The sequence below is a fragment of the Gekko japonicus genome, unplaced genomic scaffold (assembly GCF_001447785.1).
Source record: "Gekko japonicus isolate JY-2015 unplaced genomic scaffold, Gekko_japonicus_V1.1 scaffold471, whole genome shotgun sequence".
Lineage (NCBI taxonomy): Eukaryota > Metazoa > Chordata > Lepidosauria > Squamata > Gekkonidae > Gekko > Gekko japonicus.
Window position 1 is genome coordinate 1,042,958 of NW_015161418.1, and position 17,960 is coordinate 1,060,917.

The following is a 17,960-nucleotide window of genomic DNA, read 5'->3' on the forward strand; positions in this document are numbered from 1 at the left end:
GGGGAGGAGAAGGAGGAGGAGCTGCCCCTCACTATATAAGTCATCTGGGGAGCCAGGAGAGGTCCATCAGTGCCTACCAGCTACAGTGACTAAATGAAACCTTTGTGTTCAGAGGCATGCTCAGGAGGCTAGGGGAGGATGACATGCCCATCCTGTGGACATTGCAGGATATCTAATTGACAATACTGTAAACAGGAGGCTAGACAAGAGAGGCCAGTGGGCTAATGCAGCATAGCTGTTTCTATGGGAGAGGGAGAGCAAGCCATAGCAATGTGCAACAGATGGAGTGGCTGGAAGGAGTGAGAGACAAGGGAAGAGGTTGAGGGGATAGGTATTAACTTTTGGATGGCTGCATTTGGTGTACAAGATCAGAGTTGTCAATAGCTAGAAGAAACTTACAGGAATACACCTAATGTTGCAAAGAGAATCTTTTTGACATTATTAAGCACAACTGAAATTGTGTTAGCATGGAAAGCAACACATTGTCTTTCTCAGGTAATGCAGTTTTATTTTTGTAAAGAAAGTTGTTGGTTAAAATGATACTGGCCTCATGATACTGGCTTTGAGTTCCTGCCAATACTTTCCATAAGGAAAAATAATGCAAAAGCTCCTTGGCTTTCAGCCTTGCTTCCCCCACCCCTATAAGGTAAACAGAGTATTCCAGACGAAAATCTGTTGCAACAAAAATAAGCAAATCTTGTGGCACTTGAAGACTAACCAGATTTCATTCCAGGAGAATCATTCATGGACCAGACTCCACTTCAAGGGATGCAAAGATATGCATTAATTGCATCTCAAAAAATTGACTCTAGTCCTCTAGAGCTTCTGCTGGAATAAAATTATTTTAGTCTTTGCATCCTGACAGCTTTTCTGCTTGTTCTTATCTGAAAGGAGAAACAGAAGCCTGGTCAGAATTCCTGGCTGTTCCACTAGGTGGCAGCAATTAGATACTGAAGCACAATATAGCTGCCTTAGAGCAGACATTTCCTAATGTCCAAAAGACTACTACTGATATTTTCTGCATACGTGATATCTAAACATGATTCTCTTTTAATTATTATAAATAAGGATGAAAGCTTTTAGGCCCATAGATGAAGTTTCTATCTTTTCAAAGACTACACAAAAGACTATTAGGAAGTATATGTAAAGTACTGAGTTCGCACATGGAGACTCAGACTATGACATGCTAACTAGACGCATTTATTGTACTTCACAACAAGAGAATACACACGGCCCGGCAAGGGCCAACTATATACACTCCACCCGGGCACACCCACAGTTTGTTTGTTTGTTTGTTTATTTATTTATTTATTTATTTATTTACATGTGATTTCTATACCGCTCATGACCCCATGGGGGGGGGGTTGAATTTCCCTCCAAGGTCCTATTGGAGGACTCAGGGTGGTCTATAGCAGTGGTGGCGAACCTATGGCACGGGTGCCAGAGGTGGCACTCAGAGCCCTCTCTGTGGGCACGCGTGCCATCGCCCCAGCCAGGCCCAGACCATCATTAAAGTGTCAAATTCTCTGCCAAATAATTTTAAGTAAATGAAAGCATTTGGGATTGCTTTCCTCACTTTGTTTGGATCATTTTAAGTTAATGTATGAGTTGTTTGTTCTAAAGTAAAACCTCAATATTCAGGTTAAATTGCCGTGTTGGTACTTTGCGATAAATAAGTGGGTTTTGGGTCGCAGTTTGGGCACTCGGTCTCTAAAAGGTTCGCCATCACTGGTCTATAGTGTTTGGAACCAAGCTAAGGACTGAGGCCGCAGACCCCTAGTGGCGGTCTGCAGACATAACAGTATATTAATTGGTATAGTAGCCAGACTGTATCCCTGTTATTTTGTTACAGTGAACACATGTACATCCTGTGTGTACATTCCAATGTCTGTTCGTAAGAAAGAGCCAGCACACTTTCACTTTACAGTTGAAACTGGGGACCAGTACCTGGGTAAATGAGGGGGTTGTATCACACATTTAGCTATGCATACATTGAATGTAACATGAGAATTATTCAATGTGTGCATTTTTTTAAAAATCAAGAGTACACTGTACACAGAAGCCGTATTCACAGGTTACAGTGGATGCATGCACAATCTGTGTGCACTGTACCAGTGGCATACCTAGCATATTTAACACCCGGAGTGAATAATTTTTTTAACACCCCCTCCAGGCAAACTTTGTAGGAACCGCCCCCGGGATCCGTCACCCAGTTGGAGGGGCCAGGGAGCCTGGATCCCACCTGATAGCCCCAGACGGATGCAGCAACACATGTGGTGTTAGTGGCTTAGGTAAAAAAGATGGGTGAGGAAGAGCAGAGGTCAAGGAAAGAAAGAGCTGGGTGCAGAAAGGGCAGCAGAAAATGGGAAGCCTGTCACATGCCTGCTTTTAGTTCCCACCAATGGCTAGCGGATTTGATGCCCAGGATTTGAGAAGGGTGAGAAAGACCTGCGGGGTTTGCCTGGGTAGAGTTTTGAGCTGGGCATCCTGCCCCTTAGCTCCATCACCCCCCCCCCCATGAATTAGCACCCTCTCCTTCATCCTGCACCCCAAAGTCAACCTGAGATTTCTTCCTTGCCTCCCCCTTTCTGAAGTGTGACCTGCACTCTTGCTTGACCTACCCTTTGCACCCCTAAAAGAATGATAACCAGGACTGAAGCTCTTTGTGGCAGTGGTGGGTGTTACCTGCTCAGAAATCCACTCCCCAGCCAGTTTCTGACAAAGTCTGGAGAACTAGATTAGGACTGGTGTGTGTGCATGAAGCGGATTGAGGATGGTGAAGGATTTGCAAGCCTGCGTGGACTGTTTGCAAGGGCCATTCTGGCCAAGCTGATTCAGAACTGACTTTTTTTTCTAATTGGATGCCAGCAGAGTCTTAATTACAGATTCAGAGAGAGATTTCTGCTCAGCCACCCTGCCTGCCAAGCACCCCTCCTCTCTCCCCCTCCCTCCGTTCCCCTCCCATTCTCTTGCCTCCTCCTCTGGTCTGCTTTGGTTGGTGTGAGAAAGATGCTGCTTCTCTGGTGTCAGTGGGGGCTCAGCCTGCCAGCAGGGGCAGCTTCTTGGGAAAACATCAGAGCTCAGTGCTGCAAGAAATGGACTGGGCGCAAGGAAGGCAGCCAGGCTCAAGACATCCCCTTCCAATCCTGATTCTCCCCCCCCCCATCCAGTTCCAGAAAGGGGAGGGGGTGCATAGCTGCAGAAACCCTGAGGATCAGCAGCTGGGAATCACTGGGCAGCTTCTACCTAGCTCACCTGCTTTCACTTGCTTGTTTTTTCCTCCTCCCGGTGACGAATAGATTTCCCCCTTCCATCAGTTCTGGGGTACAGCAGTGCACCCCTTTATGGCCTGTACCCAGGGCAGATTGCTCCCACTGCCCCACTCTTGGTACGCCACTGCCGTGTCACTTGATTGTTCTTTATGTGTGCATTGAGTACCGGTAATTCTCAATTTGAGCTCAATGGGTATACAGCTGAATGTGTGATTTTTTAAGTCCCACATTTATGCCGGAACAGGACCCCAGTTCATATGCAAAGTGTACACACACTGACAAACAGGTACATACATGTTCATGCAGGTTGTGAAAGTGTTCAGTATAATTAGTGCACTGGGCAACTGGATACTTTAGTCCACATGAACTCTTATGGCTGGTTGACATATTATGCATGTTATTTGATTCCTGTATCCTTGATGACTTGGAGTTGATTGTGGGGAGCAACTATTTAGAAGGAGGGCAATACATTCTAGTTCAGTGTTCCTTTCGCTTGGAATGGATGAGCACTTTCGTTTTTTTTAGAGCCATCACTAAGGGACTAGTACTTTCTTGCCATTAAGAAAAATCTTTGCAAACAGCAACTCTTATTTAAAATTCAGTGCTTACTGTCATTGTTAAGTCTGTTGGCAGAATTTGCCAAGTAAATTTTAATTGTCCACAGTGAATGTTCACAGCCACATGGCACAATTTTTTTCTGAAACAATATATATTGTTTCAGAAAATCTATCTTGCTCTATTGTGGGGGCAGTATCCTATTTCGGAGAGATCTGCATTTATTGGGGAAGTGTATTCATCTATCTTTTAAAACTTTCTCTAGGTCCGTGTCTTTACATTTTCCGTTGGTCAACATAATTATGACAAGGGACCCATACAATGGATGGCCTGTCAAAATAAAGGTATTGGATGTTTGTGTTCCTCTGTCTTAGTGCTGTAGATTAATGGCACTGAGGATACTCCTCCTTTTCAGGAACAAATGTAAAGAAGTGCTGGGTATCAGGATATCAGGATGCTAGCTAATTTTAATTCCGTGACTGATTAGAGCCCTCTCTGTACTTCAAAATCTGAGTCAGTTAAAGTTTAATCCATATGTACTATTAGGCTTATAGGAGTTCCTTCCATGTGGCAGAATCACAACCCTGGAATGACTGTGAATGCTGGACCCACGGGCACTGGGGAGACTGCTTCAGTTGGTGGTGCTCCAGAAAGCACTTTGATGCATTGCAGCAGTGTGTAATTTCTTGGGACAAAGTGCCAGTGGTTTGGCTATTAGCAATGAGAGATGAGTCTGTGGTTCAGTGCCATGTTTGGTTACAAGGTGGAAATGACCATAGAGATAGAAATACTCAAGTAATTCATGTCCCCTAGTGTCCTATTTGATTGGGAAATCCAGCAGTCTCTGCATGATGTGCCTGCTAGGCATTGGTGGCCCTGCTCTCAGTAGCCAAAAAAAAAAGTTACACAATAAGATGGTTAAGGCTAGCTGTGATTGGTGGTATATGCTATGAACTTGGTAATGCAAGGGCACAGCCATGTGCTATTGACACTACGCCTATGACATGGGCAAACTAATCACTAAGTTCATTTCCATGGAGTTCTTTATTTCCATGCAGTTCTTTCCCTTTTCCCAGGCAAGTAATGATGGGATAGGAAAGTTCAGCACCATTGGCTCCGCCCACACAGCTTTAGTGTTAGCCTGTTTTGAGTGTTCATCTTTTAGGGAGTAGAATCTGAAGCTTCAAATTCTATTCTATTTTATATTTCAGGTTACTATTATGAAATTCCTTCTATTGGTGCTATTAGAATCAACACACAGGTATGTTTGCAGCAAGTGGTAAAGAAAAAAGCAACACTTTGAATGAAAGTCAGGGCATTGTTCTTCAGTTATTCTTTGGCAGGGTCCAAGCTGAGATAAAAAGTGTTGTCAGATGAGTACGTTACACACAGCAAGAAGAGCTCTACTGGATCAATTTTCTCTAGGCCAGTTTGCCCAGGGATCCTGGAGGGTTTGGATTTTTTTGCCATCTTCTGGGCATGGAGCAGAAGTCACTGGGTGTGGGGGGGAGGTAGTTGTGAATTTCCTGCATTGTGCATGAGGTTAGATTATATGACCCTAAAGGTCCCTTCCAAATCTATGATTTTATGATCCCAGAAAGGTGGTATTTCATTTCAGGTGGTTTGGGATGGGTAGCCGTGAGAGTTTGTAGTAGGGATGAGAATGGACAGGAAAAATGTGGTTCGTGTTGGTTCGTGGTTCATGGCCAAACCATGAACCGAACCAGGAGGGTTGTTCATGAACCGAACCGGTTCATGGTCCTATAAACTTCTTTGAAAGGGACTGCACAAGAAAGCCCGCAAAACAGCTGAGTGGTGGGGAGTTGTTCCAAGCCACTCAGCTGTTCCTTTTCTTGTGCAGTCCCTTTAAAGAGAGTGCACAAGAAAGCCCAAAAAACAGCTGTTTTGCTTTCTTGTGTAGTCTCTTTAAAGGGTCTGCACAAGAAACCCTGAAAAACAGCTGAGTGGTGGGGAGATGGTCCCAGCCGCTCAGCTTTTTCCCTTTGTTGTCCAGTCTCTTTAAAGGGACTGCACAAGGAAGCTGGAAAAACAGTTGAGTGGAGGGGCGGGCCCCCTGACACTTGGCTGTTTCACTTTCTTCATCAGATGCTTTGGCTCAGGCTATTATTCAATGCCTGATTGAATAACCATGCTCCATCTTTATTCCCATACCCTGCGATAGACATCTGCAAGTTCCTTTTCCATTACTAAGGTAGTCTTTAGAATTCCACCCCATAGGGTTGCCTGGTTGATGGGAAGAGCTGGATGAGTGGCCCAATCCACCAATCCTTGTAAATGTGGACTGCAGATATGTTCCAGTGTTGAGGGTTTCTGTGAGTGGCTGAGGGAGTAGAATAGATTTAGAAAGATACTGAATTGAAAACACTTCACAAAGCCCTAGGCAAACAAGAATTATGATGTTTGCGGAACATTATAGACAGCTGGCCTTTATAAGAAAGCTTTTTCGTTATTACTGATCAACTGACTTTTTTTCTTTCTTTTGGCAGGAGTACTTGGATGTTTTGGGGAGACCAATGGTTTTGGCTGGGGAAAAAGCCAAGCAAGTCCAGTGGACCAATGTCTATTTAGATGCACTGGTATGATTGTATGCTGGCATAACACAGTAAAAGGAGGTGTTTAATGTAAAATAATGTTTGAGTGAATTAACAATGTGTAAATGAGCAGTGAATAAAATAATTCTCCTGCTGCATATGGCAGAGTCAAAACTGAGAGGGACTGCAAATATTTTAGAGGACAGGGTGAACATTTTGAAGGTTCTCAGAGACTCTGATAGAAAAGCAGATGGCAACATAATTTAAGTGACCAAAGATAAATGCAAAGGATTACAGGCAGAAAATACAGGTCAGATGCAGTAATGTAAGAAGGAAAGTGAATGGCTTTGAGCCATTATTGCAGGGACCAAACAGTGAACATAAGAGCCCTGCTGGATCAGACCAGTGGCCCATCTAGGCTGCGGTCACACGGAACATTAGCCACGCTACAGAGACGGAAGATAGGCGGAGTTTCCAGGCGCGATCTCACCGGCACATCTGGGAAGTGTAGCGCTCCCGTGGGTCACCCGAGGCTTCCTGCCGAATACGCGCAGCAAAAAACTAGTACCTCGAAGGTACTAGTTTCTGGAAACCGCAGGGCAAGGGTGGGCGTCTGATCACGTTTCCAGTGGCATCCGGCGCCTGCCCATGTCCCCTCACAAAAAGCTTCCCCCCCCAAGTCTCCATGGATGCGCACAAGCAGCCAACGGAGCATGCGCATACTTCAATGTACAGGGGAAAAAACCGTTTGTCCTGGAGGAAGGCGAAGAGGCAACTGCTTGTCCAACCGTCCCCAGGAGCTGCACAGAAGGCAGCTCAGAGTCGCCCAGAGCGGCGCCCCCCCCCCTCCAGGGGACCTGCCTTTCAGTTTCATTGTCAGGACTCAAGCTCCCTCTTCCCCACCCCTTGGCCACGTCCCTTTCTCCCTTCTCCCCCCACCAAGTGCCCTTCTGGGACATGTAGTCCGTTTCAGCCACTTCATTGCCACATGGTCGTGTGATCGGCACCTCCCCCCTATACACGGGACCTTTACGGGACCTCCAGGAGATGTCTGCTCGCGTAACCGCACGTTATTTTGCCCCGGGGCTAACAGCTACGCTTCCCCCCCCGCATTTTCCTGCCCATGTGACCGGAGCCCTAGTCCAGCATCCTGTCTCACATAGGCGCCAATCATTTATTCAAAAAGGCCAACAAGCATAGCACAGCAACCACGGCCTTCCCCTGATGTTGCCTCCAAGCACTATGTCAGTCCTTCTATACCCACTGAGGTCAAGGGATGTAGGAGGATACAACTCTGCTCTAAACCGCTTAATCTGATTAGAACTCTGATTTGAGTGGAAGAAACAAAGCTCCAACTTGCCCAGATTTCTGGATGCAGACATCACCATGACTGAAGTTTAAATCAAGGCTTTCCAGGCCATAAATATTTCAGTCCTGCTCAGTGAATGGGAAAGAAGGACAGGAATGTGAGAACAAGCTGCATTTGTGTCTTTCATGAGCCAAGCAGAGGTTTGTTGTGTTGTGTGAATGTGGCCACCATGAAAATCTTCAGTCCTCCATGGGTCTACCACAAACACATTTTCATCTGACATCTGAATAAGATTGAAGGTTGGGTCAAGAATTTTCAGCCTGCAGTTGTCAAAGGAGCACAACTGAACAGCTTCCTGTCTGCTCAGCTTATCAATGGAAATGTGGAAAGTAGAGATTGGGACAGGAAACAGCAATCACCTGTTCCTGTCAAAAGCTTTGCCAATTAAAGTCGAACTAGTCATGCTTCATTAGATGCCATAGAGTATGATCTCCAGGTCATGTCCACATGACCATTTGAAATTCCACCTCTTCTTGCAAAGATTAATGTACAATGTCTCTTTGGGGGGGGGGGGGAAGAGGAAGAATGTAATCAGTCCCTTCCGAGCTGTATATGTCAACATGGGTCAGTTTTTTTGTTTCATTAGGATTCTAGTGCTCAGAAGTTCATTGACCAATCTTCCTTAGTTGCTGATGAGGTACTTACTGGAAATGTCATGGAGAAAGTTTATATCTTCCTACACATCCTGTTCTTAAATGTCAGCACTAATGCAGGAATGTACTAGGAGAGGAGAAGGGTTATGGACTGACCTTATCGTAACACATAACCATTGCATTGTTTCCTATTTTAATGAATTTCAACTAGAACGTTTCTCTAATTTTCCCTGGGCATTAACAAGAAAATAAATTGTATGATTATGTCCAAGGCAAAAAATTAAAAAAAAACCCTCAGAAATGAATCTTATTTCAGTTCTAAGGATCCACTGCAGTTGCATTATGGCAGGGTAGGGTACAGGTTGTTACTGGGGAGAGCTCCAGTTCATAAAAACAGGCCACTCCCAAATTTTTTAGAAAGTAAGATCAAATCCTCCTAAAGTTCAAATATGGCTTGTGAAAACCGTACCTGGGTGCCAGCACTCACCAACAGTGCAGCTATGCCTTTCCTTTTTCAGTTACATGGCAGCAGTGATAATGACAGTTCATTCTCAAGCCCTTTCTGCAAGGCCTTCTTCTCTTCCTGTTGCTTTGAATGCTGCAGTAAGAGCATAAAAGACATCAGAATGTAGCTGAAACTCCCTCCAAGGAGGAGAAAAGGCCTCTTTTTACAAGACCTCTCCAGTGAGACCACCGCTGATGCCAACTAAATTATCAGGGAAGAAAAGGAGTGACATGGCTCAGAGTTCAGGTAGTTTGAGATAACCATTCCAATCCCACTGTGCTTGCAGTGATGTCATGGAAGGAAAGCAGGGTCCTAGGTAGGATTGCCCCCAAAGAGCCCCATCGCACCCAACGGGCCTGATGCGATAACATCACACGGAGGGCACATCATCGCACCGGGCATGTCATGCGGGGAATGCTCTGGCATTTGGCTAAAAACTCTATGGCGACCATAGAGTTTTTGGCCAAATGCTAGAGTGTCCCTCGCATGATGTGCCTGGTGCGGTGACCTCACTTCCAGGTGATATTATCATGGTCTTGCCTGCCCCATCCCACATCTAGTGTATGACTTCAGCTAAAGCACGAGTCCCCAGTGTGGTGCTCCTGGGTTCCATGGTGCCCTCCAAAACCTTTCCTGGCACCTGCCAAGTGTTTTCAGAAAGTGGGTAACGACAGGTGGGGCTTTTGACCAGGAAGGCTTCTGATTGGCCATTGAAGATTTGATTGGTTGTGCAGATTTTTTTAAATGTTCCTTTTAAAAAAATTTCCTTTGGTCATCACAGCACAAGCACAAGCACTGTGTGATTGAAGGGAAGCTGCGACAGCCATTTTGTGCCTGGAACTGCCTCCTGCAGTGGCCTGTTTGTGGCAGTTATTTTGTGGCTGTGCCCACCATGCTGTATCAGAATCCCAAAGGTGCCCTTGGGCTCAAAAGGGTTGGGGACCCCTGAGCTATAGTATGTTGCTTGTTTAATTAGTATTAGGCAAAGTCATCAATCTAATGGCCATGATGATGATTGGTAGGGTTGCCAGGTCTGGGTTGGAAAATACGAGGAGACTTTGGGGGTGGATCCAGGATAGGGTGGGGTTTGGGGAGGGGAGGGGAGGGGCCTCAGCATGGTACAGTGCCATAGAATCCACCCTCAAAGCAGCCATTTTCTCCAGGGGAACTGATCTCTGTCAGCTGGAGGTCAGTTGCAAAAGCAGGAGACCTCCAGGCCCCACCTGGAGGCTGGCAACCCTAATGATTGGCTGCGGAGGCAGTTCTAATTTATGTTCATTGCAACAGGCCTTACTCCATTGTAAAATACAGATAGTTTCCTGACTAGATTTCTGTAAGTACACTCCACTGGCAAGCAATAATAACTTGTGGCTCCATTGCCTCTTTGCAGTTGCGTTGTTTGCAGTAGAGCATTAGGAGTCTGCATTCTTGTAGGGCATTCTATATGATGTTTGTTCAAAAGCAGCCACATGTTATTAAAACAAAACCCTCTTCTTTTGATCTGACCTTTTAACTACATTTTAGTAATTTTTCTTTGATTCCTTCCCCCCATTTTGGCTCATAATAGGAACAAATGTCCTTATGATCATTTTCTAGGAACTTGGTCTAGTCATTTCTGGAACTCTGCCTGTCTTCAATTTGACAAAAGATCAAAGTGGAACTCAGGTAAGCTGATGCTTAACAGTGGAAAGAAATAAAGTAGTCCCATTGAAGCCCTGTTAAGTCATTATGATTTTGGCACTCCAGCATGATTTAATGGGTGAGCAAGTTGACCTGTGATCCTCGCAACACACCTGGACCGATTTCCCACAAGCAGCTGTGCCACCCTCGCTCTTCCCTTTCCCCCGATTGTATTAGTCAATTTCCCACTACTTGCTGTGTGGCCACATTTTGACCTGCAGCATCCCGTGATTTCCCCCGCGTCTTCTAGATCCTTGTTTTTTGAGATCATTAACGAGGAGTCCAGGAGCACACCCAAACTCCTAACCTCCCGTGCAGGCACCAAAGGCACCCCATCGAAGACCAGGAGAGGGAGCCCCAACCCCAGACCGGTCCGACTCAGGCCCAGGACCTCTGTCTCTGCCGGGTTTAATTTCAACCGACTCAGTCTGAGCCAACCAGCCACAGCTTGTAATGCCCAATAAAGGTCATCGGGACTGGAGTCTGACTGGCTGCCTAACATCAGATAGAGCTGGGTATCATCAGCATATTGATGACACCCAAGCCCACACCTCCAGGCAATCTGGGCGAGGGGGCGCATATAGATGTTGAAAAAAATAGGGGACAACACAGCTCCCTGGGGCACCCCACAATCAAGGGGGTGCCTTCGGGACCGCTGATCCCCAATCACCACCCTCTGTCCCTGACCTTGAAGAAAAGACGCGAACCATTGAAGAGCAAGCCCCTGAATCCCCACGCCAGCGAGGCGGTGGGCCAGCAACTGGTGGTTGACCGTGTTGAACGCAGCTGACAGATCTAACAACACCAGTGCCGCCATGCCACCTCGATCCAGATGCCTACGGCGATCATCTGTCAGAGCGACCAGCACCGTCTCTGTCCCATGGCCCGGGCAAAAGCCGGACTGGAAGGGATCGAGGATGGAAGCCTCATCCAGATAGCCCTGTAGCTGTGACGCCACCGCCCTCTCGATAAGTTTGCCCAAATAGGGCAAGTTGGAAACTGGCCGATAGTTGGCCAATTTGGCCAGGTCCAAAGATGTTTTTTTCAAGAGAAGGTGGGCCGTTGCTTCCTTGAGTGCTCCGGGGGACCGTCCCTCAACGAGGGACTTATTGAAAATCTCCCACAGTGCACCTCAAAACCCCTCATGGCCTGTTTTAATAAGCCAGGAGGAGCACGGATCCAGGGATATACTGAGGCAGTCCCACAGGTACAAAGTCAAAACCAGAACCTTGAAGTGGATCCGGTACTCAACTTGGAGCTAATGAAGCTGGTGAAGCACCGGCTGGATATGTGCTGTTGTTGGGCTGCCCGTAAGTACCTGTGCCACTACATTTTGGACAAGCTATAATTTCCAGGTCATCTTCAAGGGTAGCCCCTTGTTGAGCGAGTTACAGTAATCCAGTCCAGAGGTGACCATTGCATGGATCACTGTGGATTGGCTGCAACAGGAGAGGTAGGGGGCCAGTTACCTGACTTGGTGCGGTTGTAAAAATGCCAGTCTGGCAACCTTTGTGATCTGGGCCTCCACAGATAGGGAGGCATCCAGAATCACACCCAGACTCTTGACAGTTGAAGTCTGTGTTAAAAGCACACCATCAAGAGCCGGGAGTTGATACCCCAATCTCAGACCACCACCACCACCACCACAGGTCCTCCGTCTTCGAAGGATTCAGTCTCAGACAGCTCTGCTTCAACCATCCAACCATGGCATCCAGCCCATCAGCTCATCTACAGATATAGATGAATGTCATCAGCATACTGGTGACAACCCAGCCCAAAACTCTGCACCAGCTGGGTGAGGAGCACATATCGATATACAACAGTTTAGTGTGCGGACTCTAATCTGGGAGAACCAGGTTTGATTCCCCACTCCTCCACTTGCAGCTGCTGGATGACCTTGGGCAAGCCATAGTTTTGTCAGAGCTGTTCTCTCAAGGACAGCTCTGGAAAGAGTTCTCTCGGCCCCACCTATCTCACAGGGTGTCTGTTGTGGGGAGGGGAAGGGAAACGAGTTTGTAAGCTGCTCTGAGACTCCAAGTGAAGGGTGGGGTATAAATCCAATCTCCTCCTCCTCTTCTCCTTCTCCTTCTTCTCAACATAGCGGAGAGGATTTTCCCTTGGGGAACCCCATGCACCAGGGGCTGTCGGGGTGATATCCTCTCCCCTAGTGCCACCCTCTGTCCCCAACCCTGGAAGAAAGAGGTAATCCACTTCAAGGCTATCCCCCAGACTCTTACGTTGGCGAGGTGGTGGAGCAGCAGGTCGTAGTCAACCATGTCGAATGCTGCTGTTAGACCTAATAACAACAACAGCACCAACCCGCCTCAATCCAGCTATCTGCAGAGATCATCTGTGAGGGTGACCAAAGCTGTCTCCATCCCATGGTCTGGTTGGAAGCTGGGTTGGAATCGTTCCAGGGCCAATGTGTCATCCAGGAAACTCTGGAGCTGCTCCGCTGCTGCTCTCTCAGTCACCTTGCCCAGAAATGAAAGATTCAAGACTGGGTGGTAATTGGTAAGATCCAGTGAATCTAAGTATGGCTTTTTCAAGAACAATATGACCACAGCCTCTTTTAACCTCTCCGGGTAACCACCAGAGCTGAGGGACAAGTTGATAATGTCCATCAGGGGGTCCCGCCAGCCTTTACCAGCCACAATGAGCACGGGTCCAAGAGTGGCATGTGGTTGGCCTAACAGCACCCACGATCCTGTCGACATCAGCCCAAGTGAGTCGGGTGAAGTTGTCCATTTCTGAATTCAAAGACAGCCAAGGGGCCTCTAGTTGTCTTACTGCATCAACAGTGGCAGACAGATCATGGTGGAGCAACAAGACTTTGTCCGCAAAAAAGCTCACAGCTGTTCCAGCCCACTGCCCTGCCCCTGGGCAAGGTGATGATTGCAGTGCTTGGGCAACCCTTACTGGGCTTTGAGCAATCCCTTTTCACCCACTCTGCCGGGAAGGTGATTGCAGGGCATGGCCAGTCCCAGCAGTGTGCTGGTCGTGGGTGGTCCCCAATTAGAATCACCCCATTTCCCCTCACACAGCTTTGTTATTAACTGCAGAATGTTCTTATTGTTACACTGCTCCTCTTTACTACCTGGAAACTAACCTTTACAAAAATCCTATGCCAGAACCAGTTGATACTTGGCGTAATGGGAGTGGATGTGTCACTCGAAGAAATTAAGAAGCTGACCCCGCGGTTTACAGTAAGTCTCTTCTTCTTTTGCCAGATTGCCTATTTTAAACTTTCCTGAAACCGGAGTTTTGCTCAGACTAGAACTCTCTTCCAGTCTATCTCATGTCTCTCTGGCTGGAAGTTGAAAGATTACTTGCCTTCTCTCACCCTACAATTTCACTGACTTTTCTTTTTTCTGCAGCAGTGTTTTCTGGAGATGATTACTTTCACATAAAGCAATTCTTCCAGGGATTTGTCTGAATTGCTTGGTCAGCTGTAGCCAACTTCTAGGCAATGGCTGTGTTCTACAAGCTTTAAAAGAAGCCCGCAGGGTAACTAGTCACCCCTGTGGTGCCCTGGTAGCATTATTTTATTGTGCTGTAGATACTTAGACAATTTTTACTATTCCTTAAGTGAACTTATGTTTATCTTATAAGTAAAGAACTTGAACACATTGTGTACACAGTGCATACTGGGTCAAAAGTTAGCTGGTTAGTCTCCAGGACTGCTTACCATTTTCCAAAATAGAAATCAAAAAGTGAAAAATTTTGCACATTAGCTTCATGTTAACATTGTTGTGTAACAGATGCTTCAGCCTATATTTATTACAGAGCATTCTCCATCTGGTCAGAATTATTGAAGTTTTTTTAAAATCTTCATTTAATACCATTAGTGTTGCAATATAACATATTATTGCCTTTTTCTCTTCTCAGTTGTGTCCAAATGGTTATTACTTTGCAATTGACCCCAATGGCTATGTGTTGCTTCATCCAAATCTTCAACCAAAGGTATGCAGAATTTTATAGTTCATAAATTATTTTTACTCCAGTTTGTCACAGGGGAAAAAATAGTTAAAGAAACATGACTGGACATGCAGTGCAGTGGTTAAAGTGTCGGATTAGGTTATTGAAGACCCAGGTTCAAATTCCTGTTCAGCCATGATGCTCACTGGGTAACCTTGGGACAGTTTCTCTCTCTCCCAGTCTGTCTTCAAACACTGGAGTAGAGGAAGACCGTGTATGCTATCCTGAGTTCCTTGAAGAATGGACAGGAAAACAGTGCAACAGGTTATATGTACCAAGCAAAACATTGGTACTTATTAAACAATGTTCCTTGAACCCAATTCATACATCAGGGTCCTCAACCTTTTGAACATCTGGGCACCTTTGAAATTCTGACGCAGGTGGTGGAAACAGCCAGTCAGTAGTCCAGTGGCCAATCAGAAGCCCTGCTGACCAAAAGCCCACCTGGCCCAACCCACTTTCTAAAAACACTTGGCAGGTGCCAGAAAAGGTTTTGGCAAGTGCCATAGTACCCATGGGCACAGCAATGGGGACTTCTGCCATGCACTTCTGTCTTCATAGTATGTGGGGAGATTTGGTATAAATCATACCATTCTGTTGAAGCTTACCAGGGTCTTGTCAATTAAAAGCACTGTACTGGCAAATATATTTTTCTTGAAATTTATCTAGTCCAATACCAAATTTCCTCTGCAATTTACAATTACAGGGATCTGTTGGACATGATCAGTTTGCACAGGGCAACGGTGAGGTCCAAAACACATTATTCAAAACACATGATCACTGCTTAGCATGGTCTGCCTGTGAACCCTAGAACACTCTTCATAATCCTTTACAATGTGGAGGGATAGGATCAGTCAAATCACTACAATCTATTTGAATCTAGAGAAGTACAGGTTAAGGAATCCCTATCAGATATTTCCTGGTTGTAAAGCCATGTGCCTTTCTTTTTGTTCTCATATAGTGTGAGAATAAAAGTGACACTATCCACTTACTCCTGTTACTGCCCGGTGAAGGCTGCTATTACATGTCAGAATATAACATAACCCCCTGTTTCGGTCTCATGCCTACCAGCAGCAGAGCACTGAGGCAGCAGAATGGGGTGGGCTGTGTCAGATTGTGTTAGAGAAGGGAAATTTATTTCTATTAATTGTCTCCAGTAAGTGAAAAACAAGTTCAGCATGCAGAGGGCTAACCTGGAACCTTCCCCCCTGATGTACTAAATTCTCATATGCCTGGAATTTTTACCTGGGGGAGAAAAAAAGGGAGGGAGGGAGGAAATGTGACCCTCCTACTTAAGGTTTGAAGCAGTACAGCCCTCAACAACTGTGTCAAGAACATAAAAAGAGCCCTGCTGGATCAGACCAATGATCCACCTAGTCCAGCATTCTGTCTCACACAGTGGCCAGCCAGTTCCTCTGGAGGGCCAACAACAGGATTTAGAGGCCAAGGCCTTCCCCTGACATTGCCTCCTGTCTCTGAGATACAGAGGTTTAGTGCCTCTAAATGTGGAGGTTCCCCTCAGTCACTGTGGCTAGTAGCCATTGATAGACTTGGCCTCCATGAATCTAATTCTCTTTTAAAGCAGTTAATTCCTGTGGCCATCGCTACAGTACTACATGGTACTGTTATTCATCTGAGAAAAATGTGTACATGGTCAAGGTATATCTTAGAAGGCCAGCACTACTTGTCAACAGTCCACAGGTGGATATTGCTCTTGGGTTATAATCACTGACCACAAATATAATCACAGACCACAAATTACAGTGTGAAAATGTGAATCATTAATGTTTTGTTACTTTAGCACATTGGTGTGGGCATACCCAAAATTAATTTGAGAAAAAGGAGACCCCATGTCCAGGTAACTATGGATGGAGGTGACTTGTTAGTGTGTAAAAAAATGCATAGTGCTGCAGCTGAGATTAGAGAGCTTTGATTTAGTTTCCTGGAAAACCCTAACCCAGCTGTTTTCTTTTCAGACAGCCTCCAAAGCATGAAGCTTGCAAAATTAGTGTGGATGGTTGTGAAAGATGTTGCTTTAAGTGATGATGTGTTGCTAATAACTGAGGATTAAAGTTGTGTTTTAGCCTCAAAAGATTTCCAGTTTTGGAGGGAGAAAAGCAGATTACTCTTCGTAGATGTACTCTGCTGAACTTTGAAGCCCTGCATAATGACTGATGGCTTCATTGTAGCATAGGTGCTACAAATTAGCAGCCTTGTGTAATGTTGGTAATGTTTACTGTTTTCCATATGGAAGTCAGAAAGTGGTGCTTATTTTAAGCTGCAAAGTCAGCCTGGAAAGAGGGAGCTCTCCATATATACAGCTTAAAACAAAGGCAGATGAAGACACCAGCCTTTTTTTGGTCAAACTACTTTTCCCCAAAAGAAGTCTCAGTGGCCCTTTAAGGATCCCATTTCTGTGTTGCTGCACCAGTTCTTTCTCTCCTTCTGTATTTCATTCTTACTTTGCCAGCTAAAATAATATGCCTTTGTTTGCCGTAGCTATGCTAAAAGACAGTCTGCATTAACTTGCTTGCATGCTTTCTCTTTACTGCTTGCTTCTGTGATTAGTTTCTTGGCAGTTGTAACCTGAGTTATTCAGACGTGTTTTGTACATGTTCAATAGGATGCAGAGAAACACAAGCTGTACAAAGTTTTGATATAGAGACACCCTAACAAACTGGAAGGAAGCAGTTAATGGAGTCTAAAGCTTGGCAGAACCCCATCACTTAGAATCATAGAGTTTGAAGGGACCTCCAGGGTCATCTAGTCCAACCCCCTCCACAATGCAGGAAATTCACAAATACCTCCCCCCCCCCCACACACACCCAATGACCCTTGCTCCATGCTGTGAACGTGGCAAAAAAACCTCCAGGATTGCTGGTCAAACTGGCCTGGAGAAAAATAGCTTCCTTACCGCAGAGTAGTGATCAGCATTTTCCTGGGTGTGTAAGAAAGGGACACAAGAACTAAGCACTGATGCCACCCTTCCTGCCCTCCCTCTCATGATCTGCCTAAGTTTACAGAATCAGCAGCAAAGGAGAGCCCATCACCTCCGAGGAAACCTTTTGCACTGAGGAACCGCTCTCTCAGGAAGTTCTTCCTAATGTTTAAGTGAAAAGTCTTTTGATTTGCGGGGAGGGTGGGGTATAAATATACCTCGCTTGCAGGGAGGATGGGGTATAAATATAAAATAAATTTTAAAAAATAATAATTTGAACCTGTTGGTTCTGGTCCGACCTTCTAAGCTTTGGAGTCTTGTGAGCAAAAATTCAACTTTGTGAGCTGCTGGCATTAAACTTGTGAGCCGGCAATTTGGCTGCTGCATAAATTAGTTTGTTCTGGAGCCATCCTTCCTGAGCTAAGACAAAAATGTGTGAGCCGGAGGCTAAAAAACTGTGAGCTAGCTCACACTAACTCAACTTAGAGGGAACACTGATTGGGAGGAGAGTTTTTGTC

The 17,960-nt window shown here is 45.7% G+C and overlaps 1 protein-coding gene across 1 annotated transcript in view; it reads left to right on the forward strand.

Annotated features, from left to right (window-relative positions):
- CACNA2D1 (calcium channel, voltage-dependent, alpha 2/delta subunit 1) overlaps window positions 1-17,960 on the forward strand; it is a gene marked incomplete at its 3' end in the record, with an annotated part of 640,713 nt that overhangs the window by 589,053 nt on the left and 33,700 nt on the right. Inside the window, exons 13-19 of the mRNA XM_015428057.1 lie at window positions 4,093-4,171; window positions 5,039-5,088; window positions 6,335-6,424; window positions 10,443-10,511; window positions 13,658-13,732; window positions 14,415-14,489; window positions 16,306-16,362. Coding sequence (XP_015283543.1) covers window positions 4,093-4,171; window positions 5,039-5,088; window positions 6,335-6,424; window positions 10,443-10,511; window positions 13,658-13,732; window positions 14,415-14,489; window positions 16,306-16,362 — 495 coding nt within the window. The remainder of the gene's footprint in view (window positions 1-4,092; window positions 4,172-5,038; window positions 5,089-6,334; window positions 6,425-10,442; window positions 10,512-13,657; window positions 13,733-14,414; window positions 14,490-16,305; window positions 16,363-17,960) is intronic.